Source organism: Tenrec ecaudatus, chromosome 4 (genome assembly GCF_050624435.1).
Source record: "Tenrec ecaudatus isolate mTenEca1 chromosome 4, mTenEca1.hap1, whole genome shotgun sequence".
NCBI classification, from domain to species: Eukaryota; Metazoa; Chordata; class Mammalia; order Afrosoricida; family Tenrecidae; genus Tenrec; species Tenrec ecaudatus.
The window spans coordinates 52894384-52910534 of record NC_134533.1 but is presented as its reverse complement, the minus strand read 5'-3'; the positions used below and the strand labels follow the sequence as shown (position 1 = coordinate 52910534).

At 58.0% G+C, this 16151-nt stretch overlaps 1 protein-coding gene across 1 annotated transcript in view; it reads left to right on the top strand.

Moving 5' to 3' along the window:
- The window catches only part of KCNC1 (potassium voltage-gated channel subfamily C member 1), a 52931-nt gene extending 38580 nt beyond the window's left edge, over positions 1-14351 (top strand). The window contains exons 2-4 of the mRNA XM_075548422.1: positions 4954-5887; positions 12362-12550; positions 14287-14351. Coding sequence (XP_075404537.1) covers positions 4954-5887; positions 12362-12550; positions 14287-14351 — 1188 coding nt within the window. The remainder of the gene's footprint in view (positions 1-4953; positions 5888-12361; positions 12551-14286) is intronic.
- The last annotated feature ends 1800 nt before the right edge of the window (positions 14352-16151 follow it).

The following is a 16151-nucleotide window of genomic DNA, read 5'->3' as shown; positions in this document are numbered from 1 at the left end:
TTGCCTCTTGGGCTTCACCCTGTGTGGCCTGTGCCCCCTTATGTCCACCCTACCTACACACACACTCACGCACACTCTCTCATGAACACCTAGTGGTCTGGCTGCTGCTGTTCGGTGCATCGTCAGTTCCAACTCGTGTGACCCTTTGTGCAGTAGAATGAAACGCCATCCTGTCCTGTGCCGTCCTCACAATTGTTGTTACGTTTGAGCCCACTGTCGCACCTACTGTGTCGATTCATGACGTCGACGGCATTCCTCTTTTTTGCTACCCTTCCACTTTACCAAGCATGGTGCACTTCCCCAGGGACTTGTCTCTCCTGATATGTCCAAGGCAATTGAGACAAAGTCTCGCCATCCTGGCTTCTAAGGAGCGTTCTGCTTGTACTTCGTCCAAGATACATCGGCTTGTTCTTTTCCCAGTCCATGCTACTTTCGATATCCTTCCACAGTTCAAATCCATGGATTTTTTTTTCCTTCCGTCTGGCAGGCAACAGGAATTCTGGGAACCCAGAGTTGATGGGCAGGGGTGGTAGATGGGAAATCCAGGTGTTGGCTTGTCTGTGGACATCAGGACATTGAGAAGGCAGAGGCAAGACAGATGGGCTGCCCAGCCTATGGAAGAGATTGATACTGAGCACCACCCAGGGGTGGGACACCTAGCCTGGGGACAATGCCTGGGATCTGCATGGGTTCATCTCGTGGGTGCTGTGTGGCAGCAATGTCCTTGTGCTCTGCACGTGTGTGACAAGTACTGCTGGTGTGTGTTCACCTTATGGTGCAGCCCCAGGGTGCTGAAGCTCTGTGGTCTCCTTGTGTGTTTTATACTCATGAACGTGTGGAGACATGGGCTGTCATATGTGTGCCTTTCATAGACACACTGCATGTGCTTAGGCACTGGAGTTGTGTGGGTCCGGGGTCTGTGGCCGGAGGCCCATGTCCTCTGGGTGACTAGAGAACCCACACCGGGCACGGCCCCTTGCCCTTGTCACAGCCCTAGGGTGACAGCCAAGGACCCAGTGAAGGCTGGCTCCAAGGCTGGGAACCCTCTCTTCCAGGGCTCAGTAGATCCAGGAACTGCCCATCAAGGAGGTCAGCTAGAACCCTCAAAGGTATTGTCAGCATTGATTTTCTGTGTCACTACCCCACCCTCACCCCCCAGGCTGCTGTTATCATGGGCGCCAGCCAGTCTGGGACATGGAAACCTGAGGATTTGGGTGTGGCTCTGCATGGCAGCCTCAGGACCCAGGCGTCACCTTCTCCCTCGTGCCCGGGGGGCTCCGAAATGGAACTCTCCAGATGGATGCCCAGGAGCCCAGGAGCTCTGATGGCTCTAGTTCTGGGCTTCCATTACCCTCGGCCCCCAGCTCCATGCCAGCTTTAAGACTTCAGCACACTCTCCCTCCTTGGCACAGTGGGGGACTCGACCGCCTGTCTCACAGACTGGCGAGAGCGTCCAAGGCACACGGCACGTCCTCAAGCTTTGGCAGTGTCTCCCCGTGCCCTTCCTGACTGAGCCAGCCAGTGAAGATGGACAGAGGGAGGTGAGGGTTGAGTTGGGTCTGAGGCTTTTGTTTGGGTTCACCCCGTGCCTAACCTGCTAGTGTCGAAGCTCAGGAAACTGGGAGACTCAGAAGGCAGGGGGATCCTACTTACGCAGCCCTCCAAAAGCTCTCCTCGGACCCAGATGTGCTAGGATGTGACAGAGGCCAGGCCCCCTTGGTCCCGGGGCCCAAGCCAGGCTGAGGTCCAGCTCCACTTCTCTCCTCCTTGGGAAGAAATCTTAGGGTCTAGCTCTGGGTCTTGCTTCTGTCCCTCATCCCCATCCCCACTCCCTGGGATCTGGACTCCGAGGAGAATTACCTGGGCAGGCTGTCCATTGATGTCCTGAGAAGCAAAGACTTTATCCAGGGCAGGCTTGACCCCTGCCTAGGCCTCAGTTTTCCCATCAGTATTTACCCTGCGAGAAGGGCAGATGGGAGGAGTGCTCTGAGCCCTGGTGGGGTGTCTGGGAGTTGGAAAGCTCCTGGGACACCAGTGCCTTCTGGGTGTTCCCACAAGCCACCCCAAGCACTGCAGAGCCAGGCTCACAGGCTTACTAGCCCTTGGGGGTGGAGGGATGAAGTTGGAGATGACTTAGAGGATATTCACTGCCCTTGTGGGACCACACATGCCACGGGGAACCTTCCCTGAAAGAGGTGTCCCCAGAGAAGGGGGGCTCAGTGTGACATGGAAAGGGGGGTGGAGTGGAGCTTTGCCAGCTGAAGACTGGCAGAAACTCTCTCATGGAGGGAACAACAGGTGCCAAGACATAAGGAGAGAAGCGAGATGCCCTGTGGTCAGAAATGGCAGCGTTGCATTTGGCAAGAGTGGCGAGGGGGTGTAGGGAGAGGATGCTGGGAAGTCGAATGAGGGCAGGGCACAGACAGCCTCGCACACCAGGCTGCAGGCTTTGGGCCTCTCTCGCAGTGTACAATGGGCAGGTGACTGGGGCAAGGCTAGGAACACGCAGGCTACTCCCTATATCTGCATGGAGGGCAGATTCTTGGCCGTGATGGGGCCCTGAAACCTGTTGGCCTTGATGACACTGGTCTTGTTGACAGAAAGCGACACCTTTGAGCAGAGGGGACAGGGGAGGGTGGGCATGGGAGAAGCTCAGGAGGGGATGCCTTGGCTGAGGGGGCAGGAAGGAAAGCCGGGGTGGGGCGGTGTCCCATTTCCCACCAGGGGCTAGCACTTGGAGCCTAGGGGTGCAGTAGACCCAGTTTCTTTTTTTCATATTATGATAAAAATCTGTGTAAGGAAAGTCTCCCATTTAAATAATATTAAGAATTCAGTGTTATGTAGTCACAATATTGTACAATCATCACTATTTGTTTCCAAAACGTTTTCATCACCTCAAACAGAAACTCCGTATCCATGAAGCAATATTCTCAGTCCTCCCCTCTCCTCCCTCAAGCTGCTGACAACCACTAAGCTACGTTCTGTCTCTAGGCATTTGCCTATTCTAGATGCTCTGGAGAGGTGAGATCAGACGGACGCTATCGGGTTGTGTCTGGCTTCTTCCACTTAGCATAACATTTCAAGGTTCAGCCATATTGTAGCTGGTTGCAAAACTTTGTTTCTCTCTGGTAGGTTATGTGTTGGGCAGCTAACCAAAAGATTAACACATTCAAACCCACCAGCTGCCCTGAGGGAGAAAAATGAGGCTTTCTACTCCTAGAAGATCTAAAGCTTTGGAAGCCCACAGGGCCCGCACTGCTCTGTCCCACACGGTGGCTCTGAGTCAGACTTGGCGCCAAGGCCTTGAGTTTGGCTTTTTCGTTTTATAGCTTAGACTGCAGTTTGTTTCTCCATTCATCTGTTGATGGACACTTGGAGGTTCCCGCCCATCTTCTAGCTACTTGAGCTATTGGGATCTCTCCCAGTTTCCTGTGACCATGGTCAACCTGTGGCCTCTCCCTGCAGCCATGGTCAACCCAGACAGGGTTGTGATGGTACTTCCAACATTCACACACCGCCCCCACCCCACGCCCGGGCCTCCCCTAGTCAGTGTAAATTGTGCAAATGCTAGAAGCAGTATGACTGCCTCCGGCAACTGCTGGAAGGTGCGAGCTGGGTATTTCTTGAAGTTATCCACAAAGGCAGCTCAGGAGAACAAAGACCACCGTGTCTGGATGGTCACCCTGAGCTGCACCCTCGGCCATGGCCCCGGCCTGCCCAAGCTGTAGACTGCCTTGGTCAGACAAAAGGGGAGTTCCGAGGAGCCTGAATAGTGGGAGTATGGCAGGTAGGAATGCCCCTCTGGGCCCTGCGGGGAGGGCTGACTGGTCAGAGCTGTTTCTTCCCAAAGCAATGTCAAAGGAGGCTGAGGGTGGGGAGGGGGCGTTGGGGCGTGGCTATACTTCCAGAGCTACTGATCTCAAGGTTGTGAGGAGAGATTTGCCCCAAAATCTGACTGAGCGGGAAAACTTGAAATTCAGTCTACTGGAGACGAAGAAGGCTCAGAGGGTCATTCGATGGAGCCACCAATCAACCAAAGGGCCTCTCAGCACTTTTCTCCAGGGGGGTTCCAGCCAGGCTGGGTGATCCTGGTCATGCTCCCCTTCTTGGGGTGGGGAGGTGGTCCAAGAACAGCACGTACCACGTGTGCTTGGGAAGCCCAAGCCCAGCAGCAGGTTCTCCCCTCCCCCCAAGCACACCATACCTGGGTCTGGCGAGGAGCACAGGAAGATGGACTTAACCTCTGGTCCTCTAGGGACTCTGGGTCCCATTCTCCTCCTGACGCCTGAAGCCTCAATCCAGTCTATGGGACAAGTGATCCTTAAGCTTTATTTGAATGCCTCCAAGGATGGAGAACTCACCTCCAGGTGGGTGATGGGAGTCTCCAGAAAGACTGTTGGTGTTAAGTACGGCTGCATTGGCTCCAGCTCACAGGGACCCTGTGTACACAAAAGGCCACTTCTGCTACATCCTCAGAGTTGTTAACGTGTTCCCACCCATCACTGCAGCCACTGTGTCAGTCCATCTCACGCAGGGCCTTCCTGTCTATCCCTGACCCTGGACATTACTATGTAGGACAGCATCTACAAAGTCATCTAGGGTCCTGGGGCCGACATGCATCTCCCCCCAGTTATAGATAGACTAGAGCTCTCGAGGCCCAGGAGTGAGGCAGAGATGGAGGAAAGACAGAACACGCCCACTGGCGTAGGAAGGATGAAAGATGAGATGTGACTTTGAGCTGCCCAAGACCACAAGCTGCCCCCTCTTGGTTCTTTGCAAGCTTCCGCCCCAGCGGGCTGTATCCCCATTAGGGAGGTGGGAGGCATTGTGCAGGCATGGTCCCCCGGGCAGGCCCTCTGGCTGGACTCCACACTGAGCCAGCCTCTTCCTATCTCCGCTGTGCATCCGCGGGGAGGGCCGCCCCTCTGACCGCTGTCTGTTTCTCCTCCACAGTATGTGGCTTTCGCCTCCCTCTTCTTCATTCTGGTCTCCATCACCACCTTCTGCCTGGAGACCCACGAGCGCTTCAACCCCATCGTGAACAAGACGGAGATCGAGACGGTCCGGAACGGCACGCAAGTCCGCTACTACCGGGAAGCGGAGACGGAGGCCTTTCTTACCTACATCGAGGGCGTCTGCGTGGTCTGGTTCACCTTTGAGTTCCTCATGCGCGTGGTCTTCTGCCCCAACAAGGTCGAATTCATCAAGAACTCCCTCAACATCATTGACTTTGTGGCCATCCTGCCCTTCTACCTGGAGGTGGGCTTGAGCGGCCTCTCTTCCAAGGCGGCCAAGGACGTCCTGGGTTTCCTGCGCGTCGTCCGCTTCGTGCGCATCCTGCGCATCTTCAAGCTGACTCGCCATTTTGTGGGCCTGCGGGTCCTGGGCCACACTCTGCGCGCCAGCACCAACGAGTTCTTACTGCTCATCATCTTCCTGGCCTTGGGCGTCCTCATCTTCGCCACCATGATCTACTACGCCGAGAGGATAGGGGCCCAGCCCAACGACCCCAGCGCCAGCGAGCACACGCACTTCAAGAACATCCCCATTGGCTTCTGGTGGGCCGTGGTCACCATGACGACGCTGGGCTACGGAGACATGTATCCGCAGACGTGGTCCGGCATGCTGGTGGGAGCTCTGTGCGCGCTGGCCGGCGTGCTGACCATCGCCATGCCCGTGCCCGTCATTGTGAACAATTTCGGGATGTATTACTCCTTAGCCATGGCTAAGCAGAAACTACCAAAGAAAAAAAAGAAGCATATTCCACGGCCACCGCAGCTGGGATCTCCCAATTATTGTAAATCGGTCGTAAACTCTCCACATCACAGTACTCAGAGTGACACATGCCCGCTGACCCAGGAAGAGATTTTAGAAATTAACAGAGCAGGTAGGAAACCTCTTAGGGGCATGTCGATCTGACCTTTCGCTCGGCCACCTGTAGTGATGATTCCAGACGCCGTCAGACTGCTTCCTTAGTTCTGCGGGTGACCCGAGACCCCACACTCAGTCTCGAGGTGTGGAGCCCGGGGGCCCAGGGAGACGCTGGGCAGCCAAATTCCGAAGGCAAGCGCCTCGCTGGTGTTCCTGGGTAAGGAGGTTGGTCTCATAATGCTCTCCAGAGCGACGTGGCCCGTCAGGGTGCCAAGGACTATCTTGGCAGGAGCCCGAGGGGCTGCTGCCCAGGTGGGCAGGTGCGGAGCAAGAGTCCTGGCACTCAGGCTGCTGACCCAGGCTCTTGGGGCAGGGTGGGGGAGGGGAGGGGACCGGGCGGGACGCAAAAACATCGGAGGGCTTCAGATGTGACCCGCCCACGGCTCTCTTCAGGCTCTGTGGATGGCAGCCATGGCGCATGGGGTCAGAGCAGGGGAGAGTGTCCCTGCAGAGGCAGAAGCCGGGGTCCTCTCCCCGACAGAGCCTGTCTCCGTAGCTCAGTAGAATTCCTGCTCTGAAGCCGGCTGCCTAGCTCCAGGCTGCCTAGCTCCAGGTCCTGCGTCGAAGAAGACGCCTCTAGCCCTCCGTATCCAGCTTACTCCCCCATAGCATGCAGAACCAACTCATCGTCTAGCACCGCTCTAGAGTTTAGCATTTACCCTTAGGAGCCTGTTGGAGTGACCGTAGCTTCCGCGTTGTCTGTTTCGGTTGACGGTTGAGTGGACGGTTCCGGTGGTCTTCTGCTGGAAGCAGCTGGTGAGCGAGGGGCTGGGGGGCCACCAGCCTGGCAGCTTAGACGAATGCTCAGCAGACCAGCAACAACTCCTGCCGAGGGTCCTCCCCGTTTTCAACGTAGGGACTGCAGCAGCAATACAAGACATCCCAAGCAGTACACAACCACTTTCCCGTGAATTCGCCGGGGGCAGGGAGGGAGGGGTGTGTGTGTGTGTGTGTGTGTGTGTGTGTGTGTGTGTGTGTGTGTGTGTCCATGCAGCAATACTAGTCACCGTGGGATATATTCTAATATTCCACGGCTAGTGGTTTGTCATGGGACTATCTCAGTTTTATGAGAACCTGCTCATAGCACATAAAGTTGATCACGGGGCTCTGGTCCGTAGATATGAAGCCCATAGTCTACCTCTACCTGTGGAATACCATCGACTTATTCTGTGGACACAGGGATTTCAGAGGAATGGATGGCCCAGAGAAGAATGACCACGCTGAGCTGAGAAGGCGTGTGCTGGGGGCCAGGGGAGGATGGAGGGGAAGGCTAGGTAGCAGTTAGCCTCTGGCCCAGGTGTGTGCAAGGAGGCTGCAGGTGAGCAGGTTTCCTCCAGGCATCGTTGGCCTCTCCCAGTGGATGATTGATTCTTTCTCCCCTGCTGATGCTCTCTCTGAACCACTGCCCTTCCTGGTCCTGCTCTGGGGTTATTCCACAACCACGTGGCCGCAGTAGTACCCCCAAGGCCCTTGCCTTGCCCCTGGGAACTTTCCAGCCCTTGCCCTCTGCTCCCCTCCCCACTTTCCCTGAGATTCCTAGAGGCTCCTGAGATGGAAAGTGGCTAGTGCCCTGGCCTGGGGAAGGAGGTGGGCAGGGTCTGAGAGGTGGGGATGGAGGGCTGAGGTGGGACAGGGCTTCCCAGCCAAGGCACGGTGCCTATTTGGCAGCAGCCCCTGCTCTAGTGGATGAGATGTCTCTGAGGAGGGTGTTGGCTTCCAGAGCCACCCTTCCGGAGCCACCCTTCCGGAGCCACCCTTCCGGAGCCTGAGCTCCTCTCCGAGCCCAGCACGGCGTTACCATGGCCCTTCCACCCTGCCCTCCAACCCTGGGTTCACCAAGATGGGGGGCACTGGGCCCACCAGCCCAGGATCCCTGTTTTATTGCACCCAGGCAAAGACTGCTCTGCACTCCTACCCACTGGTCCAGAATGATCTAGGTTCTGAGAGGAGACAGGCACCGGTGCTCAGATGTTCAGACATGCATACCAGCTAATCCCAGGGACACAAGCCCTCCCCCTGTGCTGCAGCACGTATGTAGCTCAAGCCCATGCATTCCTTTGGGATGCCCCTGGCCCCCACAGCCCTTCCCCATCCTTGGAAGCCCTGCTCCTGGGAGCTACCTTCCCCTGGGACTCAGCAAGCTCTGGCTTGGGCAATCTCCGTGGCTGAAGAGGTGCCTCTCAAACTTGCCCTCTGGGGCCTAGATGCCTACACCACCTATCCCCTGCCTTTTCCCAGTCCCTGTGCTCTGTCCCCTGCTCCCCTCCCACACACTCCCTTTCTAGAGCTGGGGAGCTGAGAGGGGCAGAAGACCCCAGGAAGGGAGGAAGCTACTGGTGTTCTGGCTTGACCAGCTCATCTCAGAGACCCTGCTGAACTTCATCCCTCACCAGGCCCACCTCCCTCCAGCTGGGACCTCCAGCCCAGGAGCTGGTGTGTGAGACCCAACCAAGGCATGCAGTCCTCCCTGTCTCTGTAACACAGAGTCCCTTCCCATTTGTTTGCTTTCTGCTCACAACTGTGGCCTTGCGGATGGTGGCCTTGGGGTGAGTTTGTGAGTGAATGGGGGGAGGCCAGCGTGAGTAAGCAAAGGAGGTGGGTGGCAAGAAGACCTTCCAGAGTCATGGGAGTGGTGATGCAGTACCCAAGGGCAGTCATACAGCCTCACCGAAGCCTTGGGTTCTCCAAGCCTGCTCTGAAAGCAAGCTGGGGCCTGGGGGACAGTCCCCACCCCACCCCACTGCACCCCCAGTCCTGCCAACAGTACCTTCTCCCACCTCCACCTCCCGATGCCCAGCTCCATGTGTCTGTCCCAGGGATGGTCTGGTTTCCTCTGTGCCAGGGCTGGCGTGGCCTCAGTGTTCTGGAGTCTTGTCCTGGGGTGTTGTAGTGTTGTGGCATGGTTGGAGGGCCTGGGGGGTGTGGGGCTGCCAGGTGGGCACTGTGGCACAGCCAGCGCAGAAGCAGAAAGGGGCGCCCTGCCATTCTGCAGTGTGGGACTCAGCACAGCCGCTCCGGGGCAGCTGGGCGTAGGTGCCATGCCCATTCACGTGTGTCTTGTCCATCTTTGCTCCTGTGATGTGGGTCTGTCCTTGTGGGGCCATCCTGGGTTGCAGGGTCCCCCGGTGGGTGAACAGTAAGCTGCCAAGGGAGGGGTGGGGGAAGGTGGCCAGGCTCCCAGTGCAGCCTCTGGGTCATCTGGTGGGAGGCTGGCAGTGGTGGGGTCGGTGTTGGGCGGTGGGTGTGTTCGCCCCAGAGTGCCCCTACCCCTGTGGGGCTGCAGTGGGTGTGGTTGGTGGGAGACCGAGGGTACCGGAGGGTGAGCGGTTGGGGGAGGAGTTGAGCAGGAGGGCATGTGGGGGTGATCCTGCTCAGACTCAGTGGCGCAGACTTAGTGGGGGGAATGGGGGATGGGGAGAGGCTGGGGTCCTGAGTGGGGTCCTTGTTGGCCCCCCGGCGGGCGGAGGGGAAGTAGTGGGGCGTTGAGCGACCCCCGAGGGCTGGCCTGGATGTTCTTTTTCGTGTTGTTCACATTCTCTCTCTCTCTCTCTCTCCACTAATCATGTCTCTCTCTCCTCGTTTTGTTGCATGCCTTGTGCCTGTTCTTGTGATTGCACTTTGCTCGTGTCTCCCACAGACTGTCCCCATTTAGCCCCCGGCTGGTGGGCAGACCCCAGCCACCCCCCACCCCACCCACCCCACCCCAGCCCTGCGTGCGCCCCCACCCCCACCCCAGGCGCTCGCTGCCGGTGCGAACAGTAAGTACATCCGGCGGTGCCTGGAGACTGGGGCAGACGCGCCAGCCCTGCTGGCCGGCCACGCGGGTTCTCCTTGCTCCAAAGTTTAAAAAAAAAATGACCCTCTCCCAGACGCTCATCGCAACCCATTTCAAAGCCTGGAAACCATCGCCGTCAGACGCTGCCCATGCTGCCATTTCACCATCGCGGGGCCAAGCGAGGTGGGGGGCGAGTCAGGGGGCCCGGGGCCTGCGAGGCAGGGCGCCTGGCCTTCAGGGGCGAGAAGGAACCCAGGCTCCCGCTGCCCTCTCTTCCACTGGGCATGGGGCGTCCTTACCTCTCAGAGAGTTGACCTCACCTTGACTTCTCCTCCCGTCATGTATCTCCGACAGCACCCCCAAAGAGCAGACAAGTCCCCCGACAGCCGTACCGGCCTCCTCAAAGGTCAGGCTCAGAGTAGTGGCCCCGGAGAGGGACGGTCCCAGTTCACATCCCTCACAGGGATGCCCTGTGGCTGCTCCTTTCCCCTGCCGGGAAAGCCAGCCCCCACATTGGGTCCCTACAGGGCTGTGGAGGCCAGAAGCCTGGGGGCCCTGGCACAGATGGGTGGTCACATGGGTCAGTGGTAGCTCAGGCTGTAGAACCAGCGGCGGGGCCTCAGGCTGCACCACCTCTGTGGAGTCAGAGACCAGGAGGGCTGCCCACCATTGACCTGTGTCCTGAGCCAGACCTGCAGTCTGTAGACACCCCTACTGACAGGTGAAGGCTCCCCTCCCCCTCTGGAGTGCTGCCTGGAAGGACACGTGGTCTTCTAACGGGGGCTATGGGTTCCAACCTCCACCCCTTTATCTATTTCCCCCTCCTCCTGTGCCCCACCTCTCTTCCTAAGCACCCTGCTACCCAGCCCAGAGGTCCTGGGGAAGGAAGACGGGGGCCAGCCAGGTCTGGGCAGGTCTGTGAGCGCACACGTGTGCCTGCAGACCTGCCTGCCAGTGCACGGAGTGCAGCCCCCCAGACACCCCAGCCCCAGCCACGTGGGGTCTGGGTTCCCTTGGTAACTGGCTTTCCCGGTGCAGAGTCAATGGGGAGAGAAGAGAAGCCCGTGGGCTTTATCAAGAAACGCACTGTACGTGAAATGCTTGCCACCTTGTACCAGAGACTTTTTTTTTAAGTTCCAAAACTATGATGGGAATTTTTTTTTCCTTGGATTTGCTTTATGAATAAACCTGATTGGTCCATTTCTCTTTTGACTGACTGCCTCTTTGTAGTGACATGATGTGTACACGGGCGGTGATCCCACCCACGTGCACCCTGAGGACGTGCACGCGGGGAAGGATCACTTCTGCGTGTAGTTACATGATGTGAAGGGACGTGTAAAGCCGGGTGGAACCGGCATCCAGCCCTCCCCCTCCTTAGCTTGTAGGACAGCCTTTCTAGCGGGGCCACGGCCGGGCTGCTTCCCTCCGTCCCTAGGACGGCTCGCCTTGAGGCTCTCACAGTAGGGTGGGGATTGGAGGAAACCACGGGGCCTGTCCTGGTGACTGAGCTGGCTCCACCCTTGTCCAGAAGAGTCCACCCGGAGGACCAAAAGCATGGGGCAGGCTCAGTCTTCAGGAGAGATGGGGAAGGGGGGCAAGGCCAGTCAGAGAGGAGAGCATCTCCACTGACTAGACTTTGCCCCGCTCCCAAGTGCCCCCCAGCCTCCTCCCAGGTTCCTTCTCAGGCTCCGGCAGAGTCCCAGGCTCCGCTCCTTCCCCACCAAGCCCATCAGCCACTGCTGTCTTCTACTCATCCATGTGCTCTGCTTTGCCGGGGATGCTGGTGAGAGGAGACAGGGGGCTGGGAGCCCCTCCCAGCCCCGTGTCCGTGGTCCTAGCCTCACGCGTACATCCCTGCTGTGGCTGCGCACAAGACCCAGGCCCGCTGGGGCACAGCGGGTGGAAGATGCTGCCCGGGCTGTTTGGGAGCAGAGTAGACTGCGAGGCCTGGCTGAGTCTGTGGGGGTGCGGGTTGAGGTGGGGCTGGAGACTGGGGTGACCAGGAGCACGTGGGTTGGGCCCATTGGGGCAGGGGTGGGGCAGTTGGGGGGCATAAGACAGGGTGTATGTGTGTGGGAGGGGGGCCCAGCTTGAGCTGAGCACTTAGATGGGGTGCGGGCAAAGGAGAGGTGCTCAGATGGGCGGTGGTTGTGAGTGGGGCCAGGGGAGCCGATCGTCCGGCTGGCTGTGGGTGGAAGGCTGGTGGAAGAAGCTCACTCTGGTCACAGCAGGGATGCCTCTGAATGGCCCTCTCTCTGGACTGGAGTGTTTCTGCCTGTCTGTCTGTCTGTCTCCTCCCCGAGCTGTGTCTGGCCCCCTCCCCATGACTGCATCCACACCATCCTGTCTCATCGGCTGCCCTGGGCACTGGGCCCCCTGTACCCGCGGGCACCATCACCGACTCATCTTTTTGCAAACTTTGAGCAAATCCAGGAGTCCCTCCCTCCCCACCCTCTCCTCCCAGCAAGGTGGGCAGCCCACAGGCTGCCTGACGGACCCGAGGACCCCAGCCTCGGCCGCTCCCCACCACCTGCCTGGTTTCCTGTCCTAGGGGACTGGCTGCCCTGTGCCAATGCCTCACCTCTGGCCTGTCCCCACCCCCACCCCACTAAACAGTTTTCAGTGTCTCAATAGCTTCTGCTTATATGTTTGAAGATTCCAAACTGAATGGGGAGGTGGCGAAGGCCGCGCTGGCGAACGAAGACTGCCCCCACATAGACCAGGCCCTCACCCCCGATGAGGGCCTGCCCTTTACGCGCTCAGGCACCCGCGAGAGATACGGACCCTGCTTCCTCTTATCAACCGGGGAGTACGCGTGCCCACCTGGTGGAGGAGTGAGAAAGGGTATGTAGAGGAGGCTGGCGCGCTCTGCACCGCCAGGGCCCGCCTGGCACTCTTGCAGACTGGTGGGCGGGCGGCGGGTGAGGGGTGCTGAGGGGCAGGCAGGCACACTTGGTGGGGGGGCACGGAGTGTGGGGAGACCCCTGGGTAGCCCCTAGAGGTCCAAATCCCTTTGTCTCAAGTGGATTTCAGCCTTCCAGAGAGTACCCGAGGGGTGGAGGGAACTGGGAAGGAAGGTGCCTAGCACAGGCTGGCTGCTGCTGGGCCAGGACCCCAAAGCAGTGGAGAGCAAAGGGTTTTGGAGGAGCCTAAGCTCTTCCAGAGAGCCCCTGCCCAGTGAGGGTCCTGCAGAGCCCCTGGCTGGTGGGGGGAAGGTGGTGGGGTTGGCCTGGCCTGGCCACCCAAGGTCCAACTCTGGAAGAAGCATCCATTACATGAGTCCACAAGCCTGGGGGAGGAGAACCATGCGGAGAGCAGCGCCTTGAAGCTGGGGGTGAGGCCAGTGTTCCAGCAGAGGGAAGGTGTGTGCCTGTGGCCGATAGAGTAGGTCAAGAGCAGGTGCCTCAGCCGGACTCTGCAGTCCCCTTCTGTCCATAGCCATGACCCAAAGCCCCCAGTGATTGGTGAAGGCTGAGGCCAGTGATGGGCTCTCTGCTCCAGGTGTCCTTGTAGTCAGCCCCTTAGAATGACCCTGCTGGAGAGAAAGCCTTCCACTCGACCCCAGAGCTGGGGAGAGGCTTGGGGCAGGGCCAGGGTACCCAGCTCAAGGCTGCAGGCATTGGTTGGGGCTTGGAGGAGGAGGAGGAAAGGAGAGGGGGGAGGAGGTGGAGGAAGAGGAGATGGTGGAGGAGGAGGCAACCCTTGTGCGTGCGGCAGGTGGCCAAGCAGCTCCTGCATGTCTGGGATGCGCCCACTCTCACGGGTTGCATGCTGGCCTGATGGGGTGAGCAGGGCTGGCCCGGCGCCAGTGTTTCCTGAGGGCAACAGTTGGCATAGCCTGCAGCCACTCACAACTCCTCAAGTATGTGAAGCGGTTAAACACAGAAGTCCAAGTAAAAGGCAGACACCAGAGGCGAGGCAGCTGCACGGAGGTGGGGAAATCCTTCAGGCCCGGGAGTTTCGTGGACGTCCGTCCGTGACTTCCCTGGCGTGGCCACCTAGTCGAGGCTCATCCCAGGCTCCCTGCATGGTGCTGCATGGGGGAGGGCTGCTGGCCTGGGGGGAGGGTCCCATTCTGGGCACCTTCTATGGATGGGCCTGACACTCCCCTTTTGCAGTTGGCTTTGACCCAGGGGAGGGAGGAGTGGGGAGCAGGAAACTGTCCCTCCCACCAAGGTCTCCTTCTTCTTGAATGTTGGGTTCCACAGTGTGGCCTCAAACCGCAGACAGAACAGTCCCTTGATTCTGCTTCCCGAAGCCCAGAGTGTGGGGCCGAAGGGGCTCCTAACCCCGATACCGGGCAGCCAGGGACCCCAGTAGCACCACCGTCCACGGGTAACCCACCCTCCCAGAAGGACCCAGGCGTCAGTCTTTAGGAGGCACCAAGGCGAGCCAAGTGCCCTGCCCCCACCCATCCATGCTATGCGTGCATGGGAAAGCCGAGCCAGCTGGAGAGGAATCTGCCAGCGTCTGCATGTGGCCGTTGTCCTTCCGCCCCCTTCCTTTAAAAACTAAGTACCAAGCGGGATGGGAAAACGGAGGAGAGAAGCTCAAGTGTTAATTGTATTCTTTACATACAGATCTTTGCAAAGAAAGCCCTGTCATTGCTAAGTATATGCCGACAGAGGCTGTGAGAGTGACTTGACCAGGCGGCTTGGCCGAGGACACTGGTGGCTATTAAGCATCTGGGTGGACCTGCAGCCCCTCCTCACCCTCGGACAGAGTAAATTCACGCCATGCAGGTTTGCCGGACGAGTCCGAGTGGCCCAGCCAGGCATTGTACTAGGACGGACGTAGCTTTTCCTACGGCCAAATGGTAACTGACCGTAGAGGATTTCTTCTCCTTTTTTTCCTTCTTTCTTTCTTTCTTTTTTTAAATTCCCCCCCCCCCTCTTTTACTTTGGGGGGTGGGGAGGGCGGGAGGAGGGGTTCCTTAGCATGACTTGCATGAAGTTAAACAGAAAACCCAGCCAACCGATCCCACCACACCCCTGCAACTGTCTAAGGTCACCTTAAAAGCACAGCAGCAAATAACGGGAAGAAAAAGCAAACGTTCTCTATTTTCTTTCAAAGCTCTTTACTTTTGATATGCATCGCGGACGCCACACTGTCACGGTGTGCTCTCTGTAGAAGCCTCTGCGATTCTGGGGGCCGGGGGAGGAGGGCTGAGGGCGGGGCCCATGGCTTCCCTCGTTGTATCCACGTCGGCAATCGCTGGGCACGGTTCTAAAGGGGGCGCTTGGTCCGCCATCAGTCACTGAGCTCACCCTCCTAGCCCATCTCAGACGCGGAGACCGAGAACTTTGCTCCAACTAGAAGCGTGGATGCCTGCACCTCCGCCTTCTTCCCGCTCCGTGTGGCATGCTTGTGACCCAGCGGACATCACCCCAAGGCCCCTGGCTGCAGCTAGTCTAGATTGATTCCGTCATCCTATCGGTGTGTAGCGCCGGTGTGAGCTCCTCCCGTGACCCATTTGTTCATAGTAAGCCATCGAAGCGTAGACCACCACGAGGACAGGACCTCGGGAGGGGTGACTTCCTGCCCCTGATTAAGGCACATTGTATGCAATTTAGAATTTCAGCGTAAAAAAGCAAACCAACAACAACAACAACAAACTCTGCATGCCCAATGTTATGCAAAGCGACTCTAGCATGAAATAAATTGTGTGTCTCGGTTTCTGTATCCCCCTAAAGCAGATTTGTTTACCTGGAGCAATCGGGAGGCTTGCAGATCACACTCTCTGCACTGCCCATGAATAGAGTTATTTTGCCAACTGCAAGAGAGGACAGTAGCTTGACTTTGGTCTGATTCTAAAATAAGTGGGTGGGGGAGCGGGTGTTGGGGCAAATGGATAATATTTTTGAAAAACACATGTTTGGGTTGGAAAAAAAATGAGAGAAAAAATAAAATAAAAAAAAAGCACCATCTCGAGCTTCCCTCACAGCTCAGAACATTTCCTGAAAAGGGAACAATGATGCTTTAGCTCAACAGACCCCCCTACCGGGGCCCTGTCCCCCCAATAATAAAGAGTGGATTTTTGAGATGAAGCACGGGTCCGAGTCTTTCTTGCCTCCAGGCAGTGTCGTGGCTGTGCGCAGGCCCTGCTTGGGTCCTCAGAGGCTGGGCTACTCTGGGCACTGGAGGATCCAGAAGTGCTTGGGTGTGAAGGGGCCCTAAGGTTATGCAAGTCAACCTCGCAGCGGTTTACAGACTTGAAACCGAGGCCCAGAGAGAGGAATGACCCACCCCAAGGTGCTGCTGGTTGCTAAGGAAGCAGATGCCTGCTGGACCCCTCCTCCACCGGGCTAGACCCTCCAGCTGAAGATCCTATTGGATCTTCGAGGAGGGAGGCAGCTCTCAGAAGGGGTAGCGTCTACAAGGACCTGGCCTTATAACCAGCAAGCTTCTTAGAGCGGCTCTAGGAAGACTCCAATGCAGCAGTTTC